This window comes from Cetorhinus maximus, chromosome 3 (genome assembly GCF_964194155.1).
Source record: "Cetorhinus maximus chromosome 3, sCetMax3.hap1.1, whole genome shotgun sequence".
Lineage (NCBI taxonomy): Eukaryota > Metazoa > Chordata > Chondrichthyes > Lamniformes > Cetorhinidae > Cetorhinus > Cetorhinus maximus.
The window spans coordinates 13,895,445-13,908,747 of NC_135881.1; the positions used below are offsets into that span (position 1 = coordinate 13,895,445).

At 41.2% G+C, this 13,303-nt stretch overlaps 1 protein-coding gene across 7 annotated transcripts in view; it reads left to right on the forward strand.

The window, feature by feature from the left end:
- nktr (natural killer cell triggering receptor) overlaps nucleotides 1-13,303 on the forward strand; it is a 210,631-nt gene that overhangs the window by 116,833 nt on the left and 80,495 nt on the right. For 6 of the 7 annotated variants that reach the window (XM_078536562.1, XM_078536534.1, XM_078536546.1 and 3 more), the window contains 2 exons: nucleotides 4,378-4,452; nucleotides 9,661-9,768. In XM_078536562.1, the coding sequence (XP_078392688.1) occupies nucleotides 4,378-4,452; nucleotides 9,661-9,768 (183 nt within the window). Of the gene's footprint in view, nucleotides 1-4,377; nucleotides 4,453-9,660; nucleotides 9,769-13,303 lie in introns of those variants that run through there. The other variant, XM_078536566.1, reaches the window with a different exon arrangement.

The following is a 13,303-nucleotide window of genomic DNA, read 5'->3' on the forward strand; positions in this document are numbered from 1 at the left end:
ATGAGGTGACAAAATGGGATTCCTAGGTTGCAAATTTAGGTTCAGAATCCCAACTCTATTACCACAGAGAGGCATAGGGCAGAGGAACTTCATCTGGGTGTAGGAAAGCATTTCAGATGAGTTAGCCCCATCAGCCTAACCCATCAACATTGAGGAGAGACAAGAAATCTTTTTGAAATTGAGCTGAAGAAAATTCTGACGGAGTGTTGTGCATTAATGGATCTCATGCGGCATTCCAAGTAAAGGGGTGATGGGAGAGAGTGGATAGAGGGTGGTATGTTGTCATTGAAAGGTTTTGGAAGAGGTTTGTTAGTGATGGGTTCAGAGACTGTAAAGTAATCGTTTCCTGAAAAATACATCATTATTTTCTGTAGCCACTGAATGTAAATTAAACAATTCTGACTGTACAATGGAGGGCAGGTCATCGAAGCAGTTGAAGATGGTTGGGTTGATGATGCTGCTCTGTGGAACTTCGGCAGCAGTGACCTGGCGATATGAGATAATTGGCCTCCAGCAACCACAATCATCTCCCTTTGTGCCAGTGGAAGGTTTTCCCCCTCTATCCCCATTGATGTCAGTTTCACTGGGACTCTTGGGTACCATGCTCTGTCAATTGCTGTCTTAATGCCAAATGCAGTCACTCTCACCTCACCTCTGGAATTCAACTCTTGGTGTCCCTGTTTAAACCAAGGCTGGAATGAGTAGTCCTCCAAGAACTCAAATTGGACATTGGTGAAAAGGCTATCGGTGTTCGTTAATCAGCAACTTGCCTAAGTTTGACCAGGAGCATTGAACCATGGCAGTCAGATGCCATGTTGAGAACTCCCGTGGCCACTGTTTTCCCCCATCTCTTGTTGGCCTGTCACCCTGGGGACAAGATGTACCCGGGTATAGTGCTAGAGAGTTATGGGACTTGGCTCATGTGAGAATGACTGTCAGGGTATTGCTTAAACAGTCCATGGGGGAGTTCTTTCAACTTTTACACAGGTGCCCAGATGTTAGTGGGGAGGACTTTGCAGGATCAACTTGGAAGGGTGTCCTTTGTTATGTCCTGATTCAGTGCCTAGGGTGCTACCAAGTGACCTGTCAAGATTTTATTTCCCTTTCTCGTAGTTTGATACAACTGACCTTATCCACTTCAGAGAGCAGTTAACAGTCAACCAAGTTGGTGTGGGCCTGGAGTCACGAATAGATTTATAATATGCCTTTCACAATCTCAGGATGTTCCAAAGCACCTTGAAATACTTTCGAAGTGTAGTTTTATTGTAGGTCAGACCAGATAAGGATGGCAAGTTTCCTTCCCAAAAGGGCATTAGTAAACCAGTTTAGTTTTTCCACAATCTTGACAGTTTCATGGTCACTTATACCAGTATCAGGTTTTTATTTCAAGATTTTATTCAAAGACCAAATTCAAATTCTCATACTTCCATAGTGGGATTTGAACTTGTGTTTTGCATTACTAGTACAGTAACAACTAGTCCAGTACTTCATATCTCAGACTCCTGATACAGGGAGGTTTTTTTCTCAATCAACTCCTAAGTAAGAATGTGTTTTGTTCAGAATTAATTAGCATTTTTATAGGTTTCTTATATTATAAATGTTACTTTTAACTGGTAAATTTTCAAGTTGGTAAAGTTTCTGCTGTAACTCAAGTAAACTTCACAAAACTTTTGTAGTTGTTTAATTCATTTTCTGCTACTTATTTTTCATTTGCAGTTGGCAACTGAACTGCTTTTAACTCATTGTTATTTAACTATTAAAACACCAAATATCCAGCTAATTAAGTCCTCATCTCAGCCAGTCACTAGCATTTGTCCAGTAAAGATGTGACACTTTCAGATATGGCACCTCTGGAGGGCACAAGACCAACTAAGCAGCAAAACACAAAATGAGGCCATTCGACCCATCGAGTGATCTTTACTTTAATAATCCTCCTTAGTAGGGGAAAATGTGGGCTATGCATAGGAAATTAAAACCTTCATCATTCTAGTGTTTGCATCTCTTCCAGGTTTTGATTTAGCTTATGTGTCAACTTGACTCCATGGCAACGCTTTGAGTCAGCAGGTTATGGATTCAAGGCATGCTTCAGCCCTTGGGTATATAATCCAGGCCAGTGATTTTCAAACATCTTTGGTGGAAGAACCCCTTTTCAAATGGATTAGTAATCATGGACCCACCCACCCCCACCTCCCTCCCCAACCCCACCATCCAAATTATAATATTCATAATACCTGGGCGAGCTTGTACTTTGTAGTATGTAGTACCTATATATGTTTTAATATTTTAAAATTCCCCTCTCTTGAACAAAGCTGAATTCACCCGGTGCCCACCACTAGCCTTGGCAGCTGCATTTCTACCTGCCATTTTTGCTGCTGCTCCCAGCGCTCCTCCTCGAGAAGAGACAGCCAGCCCACTTTGTGCTGCACCTATGGTGACTGCACGTCGCTCCTGCATCCCAGCTTACACTATAAACCCATGTCCAGCCATTCACATGCTGCTCAAGCATTTCCCGGACCTGAGTTTGATCGAGACTGACACCTGATGCTGAGGTGCTGGGGGCATGCTGCTTCCTCTTTCGGATGAGGACATAAAAGCTTTTGTGGAATTATTTGAAGAACCGTTCTCCTGGCCAATATGTATCCCTAATGAAAGGCAACATTTAATTCACTGCTGTTTGTGGGATTGTGTGAAAATTGGAACAGGTTCCCTAGGGAGATGGTGGAAGTAGATAGTGTTAATTCTTTTAAATGCAAATTCAATTTCTTTCAGAAAAGAACATTTTGGGATTCAGTATAAGAGTAATTAGAATCAAGACATGGTAAGTGTAGCATGATTGGGAGGAATATGTAATTTTGGATCTGTGGTTCCCAAAGCTTTCTACCACTGTGGGTTTTCCTCACTTTTATATCTTAACTAATTGATAGAGATTTATTGTCATTAATAATCTACAACTCCATTATTGTATCATGTGACTAAAGGGATGGTAGATGGCAAACGAAAAGCACTTTCTCAATTGCCTGCAATTTTTGCCTACGTTATGAAGACCACCCTTAAAAATAATTCAATCAGTATGAAGTGCTCTAGAATGTCCTGAGGATGTGTGAATGACTATGTTAATACAAGTTCATTCTTTCGTCAATTTAAAAAAAGTTTTTTTTCTGCGTACTTTTATTAAAGACATGTTTTACCAGAAAATAATGATTATAGAATAATGATTTGAAAGTGGACTTAATCTTGGAATTTGAATGACTGATCATGATTATAAAGCTGCAGGATTTATAGCCATCCTCTGAACCCCACTGATATTTGTTCGCCTGTGTTCCCTCTGTGCAGTTTAGAGAGGATTCCTTTCTCTTCCACCGTTCTCTAGCCTTATGACTGTTGTTGTCTACAGTACCTTATCATAATGCATCTGAAGATTCAAATTGTGATGATCCCTGCAAGTTTACCATAATTTAATTTGCAGCCAATCACCAGCAAACATGCAGAAAAAATGTCTTATCAGTAACTATTACAGCAGCGTTATTAATGCTGTGTTTGTTTGGGGACTATATATGTTCTGCCTTGTGAAAACATTCACGTATTGTAAAATCAGGATTTATAGATTGCTCGACGCTGCGCACTTTAATCTCCTGGAATGAATTTGCATGCAGCTGTGCTGACTAATCACATTGAATATTCAATTAAATATTTTAATGAGCAAAATGTGAAAGGATCAATTTATCTTGCCTTGCTGGCTGGGTAGATTATGGGTCTGGAAATGCACACTAACGCGCTCTCACACTTGGTTCGTTCGTTTAGATCTTGTTGCGCAGCAGACTGCCGATATAACTGCAGTGCCGAAATCACCACTCAAATGTATTTTTAGAGTTTAGGTCAGCGAATGTCTAGTGCACCACTCAGAAGATTTTTTTAACTTCCACATCGTGCTGCGGCTTTCTGCATAACCGTGTACTTACTTATCCGGCCCATTGCTGAGTAGTTCATTGATGTTGAACTTAGCAAGAAGCAGTTCTGAATATTTCAGTACAGAAGTATTCTATTGATGCAGGCCAACCTTATGCATTTAATGCATTAACCTATGCAGATTTGCATTTTAAATGCCAGATTCTTTTTTGCTTTGAACCATTTGTGTGCGCGTGCGGGTGTGTGGAGTAGGTGATAGATTTTAAGTGACAAGTAAGCTGAGAAAATGCTGTTGTCAGCGCGCTTAATTAAGAAAGCAGGAAGTCTGCTCGGGTGTCGTTCTCGTTCATTAACACGTTACTTGTGGCGCTGCTGACGCTGATCAAAGGTAAATTCGAGCTGCATATGTTTACACTTACATCCCACCCCCAGAACATGTGAGCTGATCTGCAATTTTTCTTCTCATTTCAGTGGGCCGCATTGTCTTTGAGTTATTTTCAGACGTCTGCCCCAAGACCTGTAAGAATTTCCTCTTTCTCTGCACAGGTATGTAAATGAAGTTGCATTCTTTAAGACGTGTAATAATTAGTCTTTCAGAGCTGCCAGGTCAGAAAAAAATGGGTTGCTTACACACTGAATGCAAAACAATAACAGAAGTCTTGTAAAAAAAATTTTTTAAAAATCTGAGAAGAAAAAAATATGTGTTTGCAAACCCAGCTCAAAACCTTTCATCAGAACATATAATCAGTTTTGACAAAATATGACCTTTTTCCTTTCAAAATATGCTGAAAGAACTGCTATACATTTTCAGCATTTTCTATAATGGTTAGTTTTCTTTTGGGGTAGAGTGGGGAGCAATAATAATATTCTTTGCCCTAGTTGGCTTCACTCGGTCAGTTTAGAGGCTCCAGGGCTGCTGGCTTCTCTGGCTGCCACCATTGATGGTTCTTGTCATTTGGTGGGAAGCATGCTAAGCATCGTGGGAACAGATATGTCTGCCAATAGTTTTCTTCCTCCTCCACTCAGCCGGTGCAAAGTGCTCCATCCAGTGGTCTGGATGAGTAGCTATGAAGTCCAGCCATCAAAGGTAGTTCAGGTAAAGTATTGGCTTAGTCTCTCCGCCTTCTATCCCATTAAGTGTTTTGGTTTTCTGTTACTAGAGTCATTCAGTTGCCATTTCAATATTTTAATGTTTAACTAGGGTACAATAAGCTGCACATTTTATAAATGTTATTTTACTTTTTGTTGTGCACTTCGTTACACGGGAAATGCTGGAAGCTCTCAACAGGTCAGTTAATTGACAAACCCCTTTCAGCTGCTGATCAACCTGCGTCTAAAACTGTTTGATTTCAGACCTCTGACGCATGCCATTTTTTCTTTAAGCTTCATGTGCCTTAATTAATATGCAAAAGTTTTAAAAAAATTTCTCAGTAGCACAGTGCTGTCAGGAATTTTATGACATTGAGGCTGAAGTTGTGCAGCTGTACCTGGAAGAAGGAAACCCTGCCCGCGTAGCATTCTGAAGTTCTGTGAATCTGTTGGTTGTTCTTGTAGCGTTGTTCGCAGTTTGTAGGCAGCATTTGAGACATTCGTGGAAAGGCTGTTGTTAGCCAAAGACCAGGAAAGCAGCAACAATGGGTGGTATCTGGTGGTGTCAGCCTTGGTACTGAACCAGGGGGAGGGGGGTAAATGAATAGGATTAATTTGGATATGGAGACGTGGCTTTACAAATGATATTTATTCTTCCCTGCAAATAGCTTATTCATTTACAAATAATAGTGAAACGTGTGTTTACAATCATAACCTACCTGTTTAATAACAGTTGAGATGCGAAGACTTCCCAGCATGGCTGTATCGCTAGAGAATTTGCCTTGTTACAGAATTTTAAAAATCAGAAATTACTAGTTAGCACCAATCACAAACTACATGTGCTGGCCCAATCAGAAAGATTGGGCATGAACTTGCACTGATCCAATCGCACAGTTCATGATTGAAACATCAAGCAGATGACACAGATGCAAAATGGTTATTATTATACACCCATTAGATGAGGTGTATCTCTTTTTCCTCAGTGAGTATACCCCTCTGCCAGTCTAGTCATATCTCATGTTGACAGTCTCTTCCTTTATCATTGGTGTGGTATCCTTATGTATTCCCAATTCCTCCATATACTTTAGGATAATCACCTTGCTTGATAGTTTCTGTTCCCCCCACCATATAAAGCCACAGGATCTGCACCATTGCAACAATTTCTTCCCAGCTATATTTTTCTTGTTCCTGGAGCAGAACCTCTTTTCAACTTTTAAATTTTTCAGGGGAGTTCCACCAGTTTGTATCAGATGACAAAATTCCATTTGATATATTACTAGGTTAATTCTTTTGTTTTCAGGATATGTATACATTAGAGAGAAAAATGCATTCCCTCTGGCTGCCATCGTAACACCAACCAATATTTAGACAGCAAACAAGAATATTGACTTTTTAAAATTCATTCTTGGGCTGTGAGCATCACTGGCTAGACCAGCATTTATTTCCCTTGAGCAGGTAGTGGTGAGCTGCCATCTTGAACCACTGCAGTTCATGTGAGGTACACCCATAGGGCTTTTAGAGAAGGAGTTCCAGGAATTTGATCCAGTGACACTGAAGGAACAGCGATTATAGTTCCAAGTCAGGATGGTGTGTGTTTTGGAATGGACATGCAGTTGCTGTTCCCATCCATCTACTGCCCTTGTCCTTCTAGGTGTCAGAGGTCGTGGTTTGGAAGGTGCTGTCGAAGGAGCCTTGGCAAGTTGCTGCAGTGCATTTTGTGGATGATGCACACTGCTACTGTGCGCCAGCAGTGCAAGGATGGTTGGGCTGACGATTAAGTGGGTTGCTTTGTCCTGGATGGTATCTAGCTTCTTGAGTGTTGTTGGAGTCACATATACCCAGGCAAGTTGGAGGTATTCCATCATACACCTGACTTGTGCCTTGTAGACGATGACACACTTTGGGGAGTCACGAGGTGAGTTACTCGCTGCAGAATTCCCAGCCTCTGATCTACTGTTGTAGCCATGGTATTTATACGGCTGGTCTAGTTCAGTTTCTGGTCAATGGTAACCCATAGGATGTTGGTAGTCGGGGATTCAGCAATGGTAATGCCATTGAATGTCAAGAGAAGATGTTTAGATTCCGCCATGTTGAAAATGGCCATTGCCTGGCACTTGTGATTTGTATGTTACTGGCCACTTATCAGCCAAAGCCTGAATGTTGTCCACGTCTTGCTGCAGGCAGGTATGGACTGCTTCAGTATTTGAGGAGTTGTGAATGAACACTGTGCAATCATCAGTGGAGAGTCTTCCTTCTGATTCCCATTGACTTCAATTTTGCCAAGGCTCCTGATACCACAATCAGTCAGATATGTTTTTATGTCAAGGACAGTCATTCTCGCCTCAACTCTGGGATTCAGCTTAATTTGTCCATGTTTGGATCAAGGCTGTGATGAGGTCTCGAATGGCTGTGTCAACCCAAACTAAGCATTGGTGAGCAGCTAATAACTAAATGTCACTTGATAGGACTGTCGGCGATACCTTCCATAACTTTGCTCATGATTGAGAGTAGACTGAAGGGACAGTAATTGGTGTATTAGATTTGTCCTTTTTGTGGACAGGACATACCCAGGAAGTTTTCTACCTTGTCAGGTAGGAGCCAGTGTTGGAGCTGTACAGTAACAGTTTGACAAGGGATGCAGCCTGTTTCAAAGCACAAGCCTTCAGTACTACTCTCAGGATATTGTCAAGACCACAGCCTTTACTGCATCCAGTGCTTTCAGCAGTTTCTTCATATCACATGGAGTGAATTGAATTGGTTGAAGCCTGGCATCTGTGGCACTGGAGTCCTCAAGAGGAGGCCAAGATGGATCAACCACTTGGCACTTCTGGCTGAAGGTGGTCAAAAATGCTTCAGCTTTGTCTTTTGCATTGACATGCCGGGATTCCCCAATGTTGAGAATGGGGATATTTTTGGAGTCACCTCCTCCAGTTAGTTGTTTAATTGTCCACTAACTTACACAACCGGATATGACAGGAGTGCAGATTTCACTTTTTTAGACTTTATTGTAACAAACCAATTCAAATCAACATAATTCAAACATGAATGAACAGGCGAAGGATATTTCAAACAGATAAATTTCACTTTAAATAATTAAGACAACAAAGATACACCTCAAATGGTTATAAGCATTCGCATTACTTCCCACACAAATGTGGCACCACGTGCAGTCAACAACTTGGCCGTCGCCATGTAGGATCTCTCACTTCCCACTCAATTGTTTCAGCCCTTGAATCGCATTCGCCAGCAGCAATATTCCACCCTAAGTCTGCAGATATGGTTACCGCCGACAAGGTGCGTATCTGCGAACCCACTCTCACTCAGGTCATGACAGTCTTGATGGTACGGAATCACCAGAGACTTCCTTTAAATGGTCTGGCGGGCTCTGACAACACTGAAGCGACAACAGTCTTGTCCAATCCACAATTCCATGCCCTTCCCATCTTCAGCTCTACGTCCTTTTCAACTGTGTAACACACACAGTAATATAGTCTCTGCTTTATTCTCGGAGACCTGCTTCACCACAAGGATTTGTACAAAGACTGCCAAACTTTGTTATTCAGAGAGAACCCTTGCTCGTTTTTCTCTCTAACAAATTCTCAGTGTGTTCTGAACTGCCAAATCAAAAACACAGGCTGACCCAACCCTGCTGCAATCACATAGACTTTTCTTGGAACCTAATGATGTCATAATCAGGAAGTCAGTTGACCCTTTTTCAGAATTCTCTCCAGTTCACCCAGCCTTAAAGGGGACATCGCACAAAAAGAAAATACATGCTTTTCCAAAAACACATGGGTCATCACAGAGGACTGAGAGGTAGGAGAGCAAAAAGGTGTAGAGGTGGGGCACCAGGCATTTGGAACAAGGTGGCTGAGACCCCATCACAGATGATTAGAAGAAGAGGGTGGGGTGGTGCCATGAACAGGAGGCCAGAGTTGAAGAGGATATATGGCTGGAGGAAGTTACAGCATAGAGAGGAGTTGCATCACGGGAGGGATTTGGAGATGGTGTAAGGATTTTGAAGAGGTCATGGTGTCCACGTAAGGCACCAAGGTGAGGTGTTGGGGGATAGTCAGAACAAGTTTGTTTCCTCCACAGTATGTTGTTGGTTTTTATTAAAATATGATGGATAAATGCTTACATTGAAGAGCTGCTGTTTTCTCTCCTTGCTCAGCTCTTCCTGGTCACTAAAGAATTCATTTTCAAACTTGGGTACCTGTACCCTGGTAGACCTGTGGGAAGAGAGTGTGAGGTTGTCAGATTTCTGCCCTGTTGGTACCAAGAATTCCATATTTGATTTACTAGTGTGTTATTTCTGCTATGGTAAATTATGCTGTAAAGTTTTTATTTAAAAATACTATGTGGTATCTAGTGGTAACACACCCTCTTCCATTAGGAAGTCAATAGTATCTCCTAGAAGTTTGGACAAGGGATTCCCTGAGTGTGTCAATACTTGCAGGCAAGTGTCCCAGAAGTTTGTGAAGGACCCTGGGTATGTGTACGCACTTCAAGAGGGTCCTCAGCAGAGGTGCATTATTTGAAGTGGGTGCTGGTACTGCGATTATTTGCTGGGGATTTCTCCATCCAAAAAAGTTTGAAACCTACTTAGCATACACTTGTATGAATCCTGTTTTGTGTATACTAACATTGTTTTAACTCTTGCAGGTGAAAAAGGATTAGGAAAAAAAACTCGAAAGCAGCTTTGTTATAAGGGCTCCACTTTCCATCGCATTGTAAAGGAATTTATGGTCCAAGGCGGTGACTTCAGTGAAGGTGGGAAAAACATGATTTGCGATATATATTAGTTCAGCTGAAGTGGTATCAAAGCTATAATCATTAACGAAAACAAAAAATGCTGGAAAAACTCAGCAGGTCTGGCAACATCTGTGAAGAGGGAAACAGAGTTAACGCTTCAAGTCCGTATGACTCTTCTTCAGAGCTGGACTCGAGTCAAACAGACTCGAAATGTTAACCCTGTTTCCCTCTCCACAAATGCTGCCAGACCTGCTGAGTTTTTCCAGAATTTCCTGTTTTTATTTTCGATTCCCAGCATCCACAGTATTTTGCTTTCATCGCTGTAATCACTGTAATATAGACTTATTATAGGGGCATGGCAGTTATTAAAGTTTCCCTGATATAACCATTTTGTAAATTATAGCTGTGTATAAAGTAACTAAAAATGTCAAAGAGGAAGGCAGCCTGCAGCCTTGCTTTTATAGCTGTTGCCTGATCTCAAACTGTCATTGAGCACAGGTCACTGAACTGATGCAATTGAATGCTCCACTCCCATAAGGATTGCTGTGTGTGTTCTGGGGGCAAACAGTTAGCACAGACATGCATGTTTGTAACTCATGTATGTTTGCATAATAAATGTGCATTACAATGTACACATTTTCTAGAGAGAAGGCTAGCAAGCAGCATTGGAGCACACTGTGTATTTTAACATTTTTCCCCTCCTTAGTCCTCGAACACAGGCCAATTGTAGCTTTCCAGCAGCCATCCTGGCTGTGATGAATGAAAACCAGGGATTTGAACCCGGGTCTTTCCTGGCCTGGTACCTCTGTACTATTCTCAATTGAATAGTACAAGCCCTGTGCAGAAAATTTCCCCTCAATTAAAGTCGCAGTGCGTAAGGAACATTTTTCCTCCTACCAATGGATTACTCACCTGTGACGATTAACTTCAAGGATGCCAGTTATAATAGGTTTAAGTTTTGCATGGCCCTGCTTTGCTATGTAACTTTCTTTTCCTCTCCCTATTTCTCCCACCCCCATTTAAAGTAGGCCTTGTAGAATCCAATGCCACATCGTATGCCCCATTACGCTTGCACTGGCTTTTCGAAAGAGCTATCCAATTAGTCCTTCACACCGGTACTTGCCTCATTGCCCTGCAAAAATTTTCCTTTTCAACTATTTATCCAATTTCCTTTAGTAGCTACTGTTGAATTTATTTCCAGTTTACTTCCACCATCCTTTCGGGCAGGTCAGATTCCAGATCATTGTAGCCTGCTCTGTTTTAAATAAAAAACGGCCTCATCCACCCCCTTTTACTCTTCTACCAATTTATTCTCAATCTGTGTCTTCTGGTTACTAACCTTCTGCCAGTGGGAACAGTTTCTCCCTATCTATCAAAACCCTTCATAATTTTGAACATCTGTGTTCAAAATAGTGTTAACCTTCTTTATTCCAGGTTGAACAATCCCAGCTTCTGCAGTGTTTTGGCGAATCGAATAACTAGGGCTGTAGAGAGAGGTTTAAACTGAATAGATCGGGGAGGGTTCTGGAGAGGGGATAAGTAGGCTTGCAAAGCAAAAGGATTTGGTGGCATTGCAGGACAGCTACTTAGGAAATGATGCCCAGAGTGTTAAAGGAAGGGATAGAGTGTGCAAACATTAAAAAAAAGCAGCAAATAGGGTCAAAGGGTAAAAAATAGGTAAAAAGGCAAAATTAATGGCTGTTTACTGAAATGCACGTAGTATTCCAAACAAGATAAATCAATTAATAACACAAATAGAGTTTAATGGGTATGATCTTATAGCCATTACGGAGACATGGTTACAAGATCATCAAAGCTGGGAACTAATATTCAGGGGTATGTGACTTTTTGAAAGGACAGTCAGGAAGGAAAGGGTGGTGGGGTAGCTTTGTTAGTACGAGATGGAATATGTACGATAGCAAGAAATGATCTTGGATCTGAAGATGTGGAACCCGTAGGGGTGGAGATTAGAAATAACGAGGGGAAGAAGACACTGGTGGGAGTAGTCTATTGGCCCCCTCACAGTAGCTATGCTGTCGGACAGAGAATAAATCAGAAAATAATGAGGGCATGTAAAAAAGGCAGTATATTAATCATGGGAGACTTTAATCTCCATGTAGATTGGGAAAATCAAATTGGCAGAGGTAGCCACAAGCAAGAATTAATTGTCTATTCGGTACAGTTTCCGATAACAATATGTTGTGGATCCAACCGGGGATCAGGCTATTCTGGATCTGGTAATGTGTAACGAGGCAGGTTTAACAAATGATCTCAGAGTAAAAGATCCCCTAGGAAACAGTGACCATAACATGGTGGAGTTTAGCATCCAGTTTGAGAGTGAGAAACTTAGTTCGGAAACATCTGTGCTAAACTTAAATAAGGGTAATCACAAAGAAATGAGGGTAGAGTGTGCTGGGAAAGGAATTTAGCAGAAAAGATGGTTGATGAACAATGGCAGACATTTAAGACAATAGATCATGACTCACAACAAAGATATATCCCAGTGAGGAAGAAGGATTGTAGGAAGGGGATAAACCAACCATGGTTAACCAAGGAAGTTAAGGATAATATCAAAGTGAAAGAAAAAGCATACAACGTGGCAAAGATTAGTAATAAACCAGAGGATTGGGGAAGTTTTAAAAACCAACAGAAAATGATCAAAAAAAATAGAGAGGGAGAAAATGAACTTTAAGGATAAACTAGCAAGTAATATAAAAACAGACAGTTAGAGCTTCTTTAAATATATAAAAAGGAAGAGAGAGGCCAAAGCGAACATAGGCCCCTTAGAGAATGAGGCTGGGGAAATAATAATGGGGAACCAGGAAATGGTTGAATAAGGAGTTGAATAAATACTTTGTATCAGTCTTCACGGTAGAAGACACTAATAGCATAGCTAAAATACTAAATAATAATGGGGCAAAATGGGGGGAGGAAATAAATACGATAACTATCACTAGAGAAAAAGTACTAGGGAAACTAATGGGGCTAAAGGCCAATAAGTCACCTGGACCTGATGGGTTGCATCCTAAGATATTCAAGGAAATAGCTGCAGAGATAATGGACGCACTGATAGTAATCTTCCAAGAGTCCTTAGATTCCGGAAAAGTCCCAGAGGATTGGAAAACTCAACGTAACACTCTTACTAAAAAAGGGAGGAAGACAAAAATAGGTAACTATAGGCCAGTTAGCTTAACATCTGTCATTGGGAAAATGTTAGAATCTATTATAAAGGATGTAATAGCAGACCATTTGGAAATGCATAATCTAATCAAGCAGAGTCAGCATGGCTTCATGAAGGGGAAATCATGCCTGACAAGTTTATTAGAATTCTTTGAGGAGGTAACAAGCAGGATAGATAAAGGGGAGCCAGTAGATATAATATATTTGGATTTCCAAAAGCGTTTGATAAGGCACCGCACATAAGGCTATTAATAAGAGCCCATGGTGTTGGGGGTAGTATATTAGCATGGGTAGAGGACTGGCTAACTAATAGATGACAGTGAGCTGGGATGCGGGAGAGGCAGCATTTTCAGGATGGCAACCTGTAACTAGT